The sequence below is a fragment of the Etheostoma cragini genome, chromosome 6, assembly GCF_013103735.1.
Source record: "Etheostoma cragini isolate CJK2018 chromosome 6, CSU_Ecrag_1.0, whole genome shotgun sequence".
In the NCBI taxonomy this organism is placed as follows: domain Eukaryota; kingdom Metazoa; phylum Chordata; class Actinopteri; order Perciformes; family Percidae; genus Etheostoma; species Etheostoma cragini.
This window is the reverse complement of record NC_048412.1, coordinates 6,958,022-6,970,053: the sequence shown is the minus strand read 5'-3', so window position 1 is coordinate 6,970,053 and position 12,032 is coordinate 6,958,022. Positions and strand designations below refer to the sequence as shown.

The window sequence follows — 12,032 nt, the reverse complement described above, 5'->3', positions numbered from 1 at the left end:
TTTTCCTGCACTAACAGCAGCTTCAAATGACCAGAATGCAATCCAGTCACAATACATTTCTTTTTACTAAGATGTGAAGGTCACTGCTACTGACTACATTTAAATGCACACTAATATTCCACTATTTTTTACCTGTATGTTAATATTCATAAATTGATACAGGTCATGTAAACAGCATTTAGATATCATTTAGATATTCCGAAGAAGGCCTTTTTCGAAATATAGCATTTTCTGATTAAAACGTAGGTTATTCAAAAATTATTGAGATTTTAGAAGCAATCTTTGGACATGGATACAGCGCATACGGAACATGCGTGCGTCTCAATCAATTTTTTCCCCAGTTTACGGCCTCTTGCCTGTTTATGGCTTACGGTGAGCTCTGTGCGTTGCTATGGTTCCGGTACACAAACCAACCAGACAACAGTTTGCGGGGCTGTGGTAGCTATGCATAGCCAAAAGAAAAAAACATATCTGGTTGGAAGGAGAAACAGCTACTTTTAAACATTATGAAAAACTTGGGTATGAACAGGTTTTTGGACATGCGTCAGTTTTGCACGGGTGCATGTAAACAGGAATATTAGTGGAATATTCATTTTAATAAACAACGTGAACAGCTTAGTTGGAATATTTTGTTTTTTGGAATACAGGCCAAAACCAGAATAGTGCATGTAAATGTAGTCAATTTTAGAGATATGAAGGAGAAATAGATGAGAGATGCAAAGTGGGTGGAGCAAACTAGTAAACTCCAACCTGTCATTGTAAAGCAGTCAGTGGAATGCACTGATCCTCACAAATCAGTGACACTGACAACAGTTTGAGGATGCCAGGAAGAAATCCTTTAATACATCACTGTTGTTTCAGATTCTTCCCACTCATCTGATGATCATCGACTTTTTCGGTCGGTGTTCCCCTTGCGGGACAGCTGAGTCACTGAGTCGGACACCTCGGAGTTGACCTGAGCAGAGATGCTGGCGGGTGTTACATTCAGGTGGATGTCGTACTGCTGGTCCAGACCCAAATAGCTGTCACTCATCAGGTACAGTGTGTAGATGCACCTGAAACCACAAAGTACATGGATCAGCAATTAAACATAGCGCTAGAAACACACAGTACGCTGAACCGCCGTGAATAGCTGCTTCATGCCGGGAAGTTGAGCTATTTTCATTTCGGCGCCCGGGTTGTCCAATCTGTCCGGCTGCGATCAGGCGGGGAGCGATCCTGGGTTTGTTCCGCGATCCACGAGCAAACGTGTCAAGCCGAGCAGGTAATCACATTCAGGAAGGCCAATCTGCAGTCAGACACTTACAGAATAAAACAACAAAACAATAAAACAACCAAGTTCATGGTGGATTTGTCTGTCTTGACTTCTGTTTCTACAGCGAGACATGACAGAGAGACCGATGGATGGGTTACTATGGCAGCCATACAGTTGAGCTTGAGGATTCTCAGTGCCGTAATGTTAAAACATGATGTACAAATAATATCCACTTCTTCTCATCCATTCAGCCTAGTTCCATATGTAACTTTATTGTATACAATATATGCGGTGAGGGGGTCTCTACTCTGTCTTGCTTTAAACTAAGGGGTCCCTGGCCTAAAAGACGTTGAAGACCCCTGGTTTAAAGGATAAGTCTGGGGATATCCTATCCTAAATAGGGTCCATTTGACTCAGTCTCACACACAGTACTCAATCCTGCTGCCTCAAAGCACCACGTTTACGCTTCTGATGCCAGCTATTTTTATTTGATTTTATTTTATTATACTATTATACACTTTGTGAGCCATTTTAAAGATGAGCCACAGATGGGTGTAGAGAAGTAAATAACAATGGAGCTGAAACATTGTCGTGGTCTTTTTATATTTTCATTATAATAAGGTAGGGCATCTAAAACTAGCTGGAAGAAAACAATCTTCTATATTCTGGTGAAATGACTTATTTTGATTGATTTATAATGTCATTCATAGTCTTTTCTTTCCCTGAGAATTGATCAATATGACATCTTAAAATTCAATAATATTTTATTGAGTTCTTAGACCTGTAGGTGCCATACTTCTCTGAAATTGTGGCAATTGTAAATGTGGAATTGTTTGACCATAAAGCTGTGGCAACTATGTTTCTGCTTCTAATCCAGAGCGTTTTTCGGTCGATGCAGTTCAACTGACGTGTTTATTTTCAATTACTGTACGTGGAGGGAATGGGGAAAGCTTGTGTATATGTCTGGCTTAGTCTATATCGATGACATTCCACTTTCTGTAATGTTCAATTGCTGCCGGAAATTGCGCCGGATGCCCCTCTTTTTAGGCCGGATGTCTCTCACCTTCTGCTTACTTAACGTTGGGGTAAAAACTCCGGTGGATTTCTGACTACTCTGGTGCTGGTATGGAACTGCACCTCATATCTCTGCAGGGTAAATCCAGACAGCTAGCTAGAATATCTGTCCAATCACATTTTTAAGTTGCACGACTAACCTTTGAACGTACACATTCCACCAAAACAAGTTCCTTACCGGGACTATTTTGCAGAGGCACTGTCATTGTTTCCGGCAATTAGCATGGCCCAAGACAACTGTGATTGGCTTAAAGAAATGGCAATAAACCAGAGCATGTGCGAGACTATGTCTGGCTTCATTCCTCTTTCTACCCATTCTTACTTCCCAGTCTTCTCCGGTGTGTAGAAGGCCACAGACACAGCGGTGCGGTGGCGCACATATGCGACTCGTTTGACGGCCAGCAGCTCCTTGCGATCCACCTCTCCCAAGACCAGGAACCAGCCTTCATCCTTGGTCTTGGGGAACCTCGGTGCTTGGGCCTTACTGTCCTGCTTCCTCTGAAATAAGAGAACAAGTTTATGTCAGTATCAGGTCTCAGCTAGGCTGATCTTTACGTGATTTGTGGACAAAACAATTAATAAAAATAGTTTTTATGTAACAGAAACTGTGTTAATCTTTGCTACACAAAATAGTACAGCCGAGAAAGCATTGGATGTATTATAAAAAGTCTGTTTCTGCTGTTTTTAGAGCTGTAACATTTAATTGTCTCAGAAATAATTGTGATTAACAATAAAATTGTCTCTTTCAGTCACATTTAAATGTATATTGTATTAAAGTATTAATATGTATTAATGTATTACTTTTTTTAAAGAAATGAAAGTTTTCCAAGAAGACATATTTTGGTTTTGCCTCCTATTTTTCTTATGTGGCTCAGTGTTAGAGCAGTTGCCTGCCATTCGGAAGGTTGGTGGTTCAATCCAGGGCCCTGCGGTCCCATGTCGAAGTGTCCTTGGGCAAGGCACTGAACCCCGAGTTTCCCCCGATGCTGCACCATCAGAGGGTAAATGTGTGTGAGTGTTTATCTGATGAGCAGGTGGCACCTTGTACAGCAGCCTCGCCACAGTGTTTGATTGGTGGATGGTTCCTGTACTATGTAAGAGCGCTTTGAGTAGTCGTTGAGACTAGAAAAGTGCTATATGAGAACAGTCTATTCACAAACATACAACATTTGGTCGTGACATTGGATTAGCATAGCTAGCGTTAGCCTTAGCCAACTCCTTCACCACTAACGGAGCGCGCTGTAAAATCTAACTTTTCCCAAACCCCGTGAGGAGGGCGGCCACAACATCATGGCCACCACCAAAACTCAGCAAAGACTGTTCTTCCTCGGGCTTTAACTTCTGGATATCTGGCAGCGATGTCACAATGGGCAGAATGGCTCGCTCGAATCTTTCTCCGCCGCCATTACGGAAATAAAACTCAAACTAGCGCACAATCTCCACTAGAGCTGAAACGATTCCTCGAACAACTAGAACAATTTGACTACAAAAAATAATCGAAGCAAAATTCTTTGCCTCAAAGCTTCGTTAAATCAATGTAACTAATAGTGTACGGTAACCAAAATAAGTTTGACACCCCTGGTCTAATGTGTGTGATTATGTTTGCACCATACAGTAGCACTTTCAATTTTGTTATATGTACTTGCAATTAAAACTGATTCTGGTTCTGACTATTCATCCGCCTGTTTGCATTGTAATGTAATGTTACTTTTTGACTTTCCTGTATAATAAATATGAAATGAATTGAAAAATGAAACAACTCTATCCTTACCTTCAGTATAAGGTATTTAGTATTTAATATATAGTATATTAAAGTGAAAGTCACTTCCATGCTTCAGGTCATGTACGAAGAAAACCTACATCATCATCATCATTTCTTTTTTGGTTCATGGATGAGGACTTTTTTGGAGGTTTTCCCTTTATTAGAGCAGATTCAAACCCGGGCCGCTGCAGGACTCAGCCAACATGGGGCGAATGCTCTTACAGGTGAGCTAGATGCCGCCACAGTCTATATTGTATTTTAATATTGAATTTGAACCTATTATTCTACATAGTATACACTACCGGTCAAAAGTTTGGGGTCACTCACAAATTTCCATTGGACTCCATTATAGACAGAATCCCAGCTGAGATCAGTTGCCTTGTTTTTTTAACCAGGGAAGCAGTTTCCAGATTACATTATGTGCTTACATAATTGCAAAAGGGTTGTTTAATGTTTTCTTAGTTAGTTTTTTAAAATAATATCAGATTAGTAAACAAAATGAGCCTTTGGAACATTGGATGAATGGTTGCTGATAATGGGAAATGTAGATATTGTATTAAAGATCAGCCACCCACTCAGATCAGCTGGGATTCGGTCTATAATGGAGTGGAATGGAAATTTGTAAGTGACCCCAAACTTTTGACCGGTAGTATATATTATTCCAATATTTTAACTTTTGCACTATTTGTGTTTGTTTCTTTTACAAAGTTGAGTATTGGTGTTGGCAGTGTTGTAATGTACTTAAGTAGAATTTTTCATGCATCTCTACTTTGTTATTTATATTTCTGGAAACTTTTACTTTTACTCCACTACGTTTCCTAAATTAAATGTATACTTTTACTCTGATGCATTTCCCTAAAGCATCTTCAAGACAGGTTTTCATAGATTACAGTGAAAGGTTCTTTCTTCCTATGTTTGTTTAATTCTTCTTTTTTAATGTCAGACATTGAATTTGCTGTTTGTGAAGGAGTGTAAACCCTGAATATTATGCTTTATTATAAAGAAGCCACAACAAAGTTCATAATCGCATTTCTTTTCTGTATATTCTTTTCTTTTCTAATAATACAGTAAATTCAATTTCCAAACATGACTTTTGATAGTAAAGTACAGTAAATATTTTTTAATATATATAATATATTTTAAGACTTTTACTCAAGTAATATTGGAAAAGGTGACTTTAACTGGGGATCCTTGTACTTTTACTCAAGTATTTCTTTCAAGTACTTTATACAAGGGTATTGTGGATACTGACCCTCTGCTGGCCTAGGTTGATGCGTCTCAGTGACACCTGCAGGACGTACTCCTGGTCAGCGTGGACATCCAGCCAGCGGTTCTCCGCCTTGGGGTTGGCTCCTGCTGCAGGAAGGGGCCGCTCTGTCTCCTCCTGGCTCTCCTCCCACCAGCCCTTCACACTCATCTCCACTTCCAGCACCGGGAGATGACTCAGGAAGGACCATGTCTGACGGGGGACGGACGGACGAGAGAGAGAGAGAGAGAGAGAGAGAGAGAGAGAGAGAGAGAGAGAGAGAGAGAGAGAGAGAGAGAGAGAGAGAGAGAGAGAGAGAGAGAGAGAGAGATGATGGTTGGGCATTCACACCAAGAAAAGCGATCTGGCAGTTGTTCCACAGGGTGGTGACATCCTGTTGTGTTCCTAATGCCCCTCCCCCCCAACAAAGCAGAAGTATACTTTAATTAACAATTATCTCTCCCATCAGATTGTTTATGGATCTCAATGTTTCAGAGCACACTTCATTTCATGAAGGAAGAGAGACAGAAAGAGAGAAGGAGGGACTGTGCTTTGTTGCTCAGGAAACAGTCAGCTGTTACACACACTCCTGGGGAGATGAGTGCTTGTGTTTCATTTTCTTGGTCTCAGACCCCCTCAAACCACACTGTTGGATTGCGTTTCTCCAAAAGTTGAATGTCATTTTTGGCTTTCCCCCTGTGGCTTCAAAGCTTTAAGGTCTTCACATTCATTTAAAAATGAATGCGAAGACCTGTGTTTTCTGGCGACCGCCTGAGTGTGTGAAGGAAGTACAAAATTGTGAGAAAAAGAGAAAGAAAATGAGAGTTTTGAAGAGGGGTCTGTGCTTGATGGACAAATTTGTCAGCTACTGTACAGTAACTCTACTGTTTGATAAAAGCTTGATTTATTCAAACAGACACTGTTCCCTGGTCTTAGGTGCCTCTTAAGTGTTTTTATGGAGAATTTAACATTTGGCACAATGCAAAAGCCCCAGCATAAGGAGGACATAAGACATCAAATACATAAAAGGCACAGTGAAAAAAAGTGATAGGAAAAAAAACAGTGGTGGAAGAGTGTGTGTGTGTGTGTGTGTTTGTGTGTGTGTGTGTGTTTGTGGAAGGAGAAAAGCCTCTCTGATTCACCCGGCAAAAGCTATTTATGTGAGGATGACTCTCCCTGGGCAAGCCAGACAGGAACGCTGCTGCACATCTAATTATTTAATTAGAGAGGCCGCCACACTCCACACACGGTGGAGGAGTAAAGGTGGGGAAGGAGGAAAGCGGGGACCCTGATTGGGTGAAGCCACAGGGCCTGCCGTTGTGCCCGGACACTCTCATTACTGCTGCAATTAGCACTTAAATTGGAGCTGTAAACCCTATCAATGGAGCTGTAATTGGGGATCCTGGAGGTATCTGGGACCACAGTGACAAGACCGCTCATGGCACATGACTGATAATGGGGAGTGTGTGTGTTTGTGTGTGAGACAGAGAGATAGTGTGTGCGACCTGCATGCACTAAATGTGGGAATAGGTTCATTGTGAAGATCATTTTTGTAAATTATACATTATTAAAGTCCTTGCAATCTTCGTTATTTTGTGTGTTTTTTTTGTAGTAAATCAACGTTTCCCAAAGTAAATATTTTACAGATTTTTATGGACAATCATATTCCCTGGGGGTGGGGAATCACCAGTGGCCTCACAATACGATATCATCATATTGCAATATTCTGCGATATATTTCAATTCACTTCCTTTTTTCCTACTTCTAATTTTTCCCAATTTCATATCATGTCCCCGAGAGACAACTTTGTCAACACTTGTTTATTCATCTCACTTCACTTTTATTGCTGCAAAATGGGATTGTCAAGCAGACAAACCAACACATGTATAATAACAGACTGATACTTGGCGTCTCTGTTTCGATACGGTATTGCCACAGAAAATATCATGATACTATGCTCTATCGATTTTTTGTGTTCTTGCTGTGATAATATTTGTAATCTCACCTGTGCAACCTGACTTGATTGAAACTCTTGTCCAACAATAGCAGCGAAAACACTTTCCTTTCCATTGCAGGCAGCAATCAGCTCAGGAAGTCCTTCGATTGGCCTCTCCTTCTTATTTGCCCATTTTCTATGGAGTTCAGAGGGGGAAGGGAGAGATTCTCGGTAATGAGGCAGTATCACAACACATCCTACCCCATGCTTCCCCATGCTTCCTACTGTTTATCACCACAGGTACTGCGGGTCTTCCCTTCTCATCTCGCTCTTACCATTTTATTGAGTTTGGACAAAGATATTCTACAGTGGATGACGCAGGCCAAAAAATCTTTATGGTGTGTGCGTGTGTGTGCATATGGAAAAACTATCCCCGTTTTTTTTTTTTTTAAACACTAGGTCTTATATGTGTGACTGCGTGTGTGGTTGTACCAGTGTGGGAGGTTTTCAGAATGTAATTGATGGTGTGCGCCGAGTTGCATTCATAAAGGTGGTAATGCTCAGAAACATTTAATCAGATAAACACGCACTAATTGTGCATTTAATACAGCTTAAATGCTGTATGCAGCTTAATACAGCTTTTATGCATTGGTGTTAGTAACTGGTGTAAGTGAAAATAAATCTTTGAAAATGGTCCAGTATTGAGCGAGAACGCTGTCACCGGCAGCCGTGAACCGGGCTGCAAGGTAAACCTATGGGGCATAAGTACATCGTCAATTTCCGTTCACTAAAAGTTCTGGTTTTGCCGCTGACAGGCTCAGATCATTATTCTAGTGTCTGACTACATTATGGACAGGATCCCCACAGAGATAGACCTTTTTGTTAACAAGTAATATCCTTTTGTTTAACCAGACACGGCTAAAATCGCCATGGCCAAAGTCACCAGAACCCATTTATATAAACAATACTTTAAGCGTTTTTAGAGCCAGCATAATTCCACATGTAAATGGGTGAATTAAGGGTTTATTTAAAATAAAACCATAGCTGTGATGGTTGGAACAGTGGAAAGACGGACCAAGATGACTTTTGCATGTAATGTTGTTTCTGTCGACTTTGAATGAAGGGTGTTTTACAGTGATAAAATGACTGTTTATTTAAATGGAGTCCGGGTTGACAATAGCGATTTGGGGGATGTTTCATTAAACAAAAAAGCATATTAGTCTTTAACAAAAGGCCTTTCTCTATAGGGATCCTTTTCATAATGTGGTTGGACACTTAATAATAACCTGAGCCTGTCAATGGCAAAACAAGCACTTTTTGTGGACGTAAATTAAAGGTGCGCAAATGCCAATCAACATTATATTGCAGCTTGTTTCGCCACTGCCGACTGCAGCTGTCTTGCTTTATTCCAGGACCAATGTTGAAGATTCTTCTTCCCATCAGTCACTTAGGGACAGAAACATAGGAAAATAGGGCCCAGGTTGAAAAGAAAAAAACATGTGAAGATGCTGTTCAGACATTAAAGGAACATGACAAGATGTAATGTTCACTGATTCTGCAGTAAGCACAGCTTGGTAGCAGGGAGACCAACAAGGCAGATTAACCATCTACTAAAGCTAGCTACAAATAACTGTACAGGCATTAAGGCTGTACCTGTCGTGGAAGGGATGTTGTGTACCTGAAAAGATAGAGGTCTTGTTGTTCTATATGGGGCAGCGTCAGTAATGACGAGTCGTGCAGCCATCGGCCCTGGACGATCATTTGCACCAGGTTGCAGATACTGATGGCCGTAACGAGCCAGCCTTCATTGGCAGCAACATCCAGCATGGCCTGAGGAGAAGAAAGTATTAACTTAAAGACAATGTACATTTTTTTGCCAAATTAACCTACACCCAGCAGGGTTTCAAATAAGTAGAGTTAGTAATCTCCAATTTTTGAAGTATGGCCCAGACCATTTTGTTGGGTAAAGTTTCGGGTTGTATGTATTTTTTTTTCCAGATGTAATTTATCAGATTACATTTTCCTCTTTTGCTCTCCGACTGTGACAATCATCTGAGTCCATGCGTGTCATGTTTGCAATTAGATACGCCATGCCAAGACCCATGACGTAGTGACAGACAGTTTAAGAAAGTTATTCAATTTCTGTACTATTTCATGCACAGTAAGTATCAATAAAAACCTACATTCATCCATTAAAAACAACCATAAAGAAACAGAAGACCAGAACCATTTTAGTAAACGGTAGCAGCAGGACACCAGAGAAGTAGCCACATCCATGAGCCATGCAATATCACTGCCAGATACACAGCATGGAAAATCACAAGCACATGTACACTTGCACACACACACACACACACACACACACACACGCGCACACACACACACACACACACACACACACAACAACCCATCCTTAGCTGTGGACAATGGTTTACAGACGTTGAGACATGGTTTTAACTTCAAACAGTACAGACAGCGAGCCTTATATACTAAACAACCTGCATGGACAATCTTTCATCGATAAAGTTATAGGGTTGTTATCAACATTACTGACTCCAAAAACCTATTCTGTTGTTCAACAACCTCGTCTCCAGCCACTTGTCTTAACGCCATATAAACACCGATTGGACACCCGTTGTGGATGCCAGACAATGAGATTCCTGGGTGTTAGATCTCACCTCTGAGCATCATGTTATTTACGAGATGGATCAGCAAGTTCAGCTGCAAATCACCTACTAATGTTTAACATTCCCCTTATTCTTGGCTTCATCGACAACATAGCACCGCTTCCAAGATGTGCTCTCTTTTCATGTGCAGTCCATAATTCAAACCTATTAGTTATGTATTCCTCTTGAACCTTTACATCATGTTGATATAACCGAATGACCCAGCTGTTAGGCTAGAAAGGTTAGGCTAGTGTTGATGCTTCTAAACTGGTTTTACTGTACTGTTAAAACTCGTTAGTTTTGAATATAATGTGGAATGTTTATGATGACATAATCAAAAGTGGATCACTCAACACAATAAGTCTTGTCTTGTTTGTGAAATACCTAATTAAACTGTGTGAAGAATGCGTCCCACACAGGCTTCTACAGGGTAGACAGCTGTTTTATAATTCCTGCTATTATCAGCACCTGCGAAGGTATTCTAGCAAGTGATCCTACTTATTAAAACATTTTGTACATATTCAGATACTCAAAAAAGCACCATTACTTCCCCTGTAAAGATTAAAAACTAATCTAATCTAAATAAAATAGAAAAAAGAAAGGAAATTTGGTTGTCCCAGCAGTACAACGGAAACAACTGAATTAAGTACATAAAATAACAGAAATACATAATAAAGAAATACATAAACTAAAATAAGAATAGAATAAAACCAACAAACCAACCGGCCTATTTCGAACAGGCAAACGCTCCAAACAGGCACTGCACTAGTTGCTTTAAATATTAGGAATAAAAGATTCCAGACTATAAAGTTCATAGCTATTACTATTGATGTGATATACATGAAAGTTTAACTGCGAGATTCAGACTACTGACACTGATTTGACACCATCAGCTGATCATTTCACCCATAGACACTAACCGCTGTGTGTCGTTAAACTGCAAAAACATACAATTCCGTTATACAGTGATGTTCTTGGCCTCTAGTCAAGTTTATCATAAAATTAATTTATATTAGTTAGTGCATTGTTACATTGGTATGCTCTGCTGCCGGCAATGCTTGTCATTTTAACCACATACAGCAATGGACAGCTGCCTAAAGGTTATTAGTCTGCTACATAAATGTTTTGTATATTAGAGCAAATCCAGGTAGTTTGCCAATGTGGATGTTAGAACACAAAAGCCACTCACACTAAATAAAAAATAGATGCATGGGGGTATATTTATTTTCACTTGCTTTGGTCTCTTAATGCCTTAAACATTATTTATGCTTTCTCTGACATGTTGAGACAATCAGTTCAGTGCCACATCAGTGTTTTACACGGTAGACCAGAAGATTTCCACCCTTGCACAATTATGAGTCGCAGGTTCTGCACTCTCCCGGCTCACATTCTACCTCAAGGAGCACACTTACGGGATGACTTAGAAGCAAATCCGAGCCTTGTAGCCTTACCCCTCGAGTACCTTAGGGTTCTGTACTGGGTCCCCTCCTCTTTTCTCTTTACATCAAGTCGCTTGTCTCTGTTATTTACTTAATGCCTGCATGTGCCATCCAACCTCTCTGGCTCACCCAGAATGCAGATGCCTGACCAACCTACCCAAGATTCCAACACTACACCGCTCCTCAGCATTCTGCACCGGGACCCCAGTGGTTGCTCAAAAACAATTCAATAGGGATGAGCGAGTACAGCATTATCTGTATCTGTATCTGTATCTGTTTACCACATGAATTATCTGTATCCGTATCCGTACTCGGACTGGGCGGGGCCTAAACCGGAAGTGGTCAGAATTAACCCGGAAGTGGGTCAGGATTATCTTGAAATGTTAGGGTCTTTAACCAGTATGTTATTTAAGCATGCAATTGATATGAGTTGATCAAAAACTTTTATATTTATTGCTGATTTGAAAACTATTTACATGACAGCATCAAGCTTCAGGTCAATGGTGTTGTCATGGTAACAAACAAACTATCCGGTTGGAAGAGAAGCAACGGGAGTTGCATTTAACCGAGCAGCACGTCTGAAACCCACGTTCACCAGAAATCTACTGGTTACTATGTAAGTACTACAAACCAAAGTTAAAAACAAACCTGAAG

The 12,032-nt window shown here is 40.5% G+C and overlaps 1 protein-coding gene across 2 annotated transcripts in view; it reads right to left on the bottom strand.

Annotated features, from left to right (window-relative positions):
• Nucleotides 1-218: 218 nt before the first annotated feature.
• Nucleotides 219-12,032, bottom strand: part of ascc3 (activating signal cointegrator 1 complex subunit 3) — a 178,514-nt gene continuing 166,700 nt past the window's right edge. For both annotated transcript variants that reach the window (XM_034873475.1, XM_034873474.1), the window contains exons 38-42: nucleotides 8,952-9,103; nucleotides 7,343-7,469; nucleotides 5,344-5,550; nucleotides 2,652-2,827; nucleotides 219-1,055 (exon numbers count right to left, since the gene is read on the bottom strand). In XM_034873475.1, the coding sequence (XP_034729366.1) occupies nucleotides 884-1,055; nucleotides 2,652-2,827; nucleotides 5,344-5,550; nucleotides 7,343-7,469; nucleotides 8,952-9,103 (834 nt within the window). In that variant the 3' untranslated portion in view covers nucleotides 219-883. The remainder of the gene's footprint in view (nucleotides 1,056-2,651; nucleotides 2,828-5,343; nucleotides 5,551-7,342; nucleotides 7,470-8,951; nucleotides 9,104-12,032) is intronic.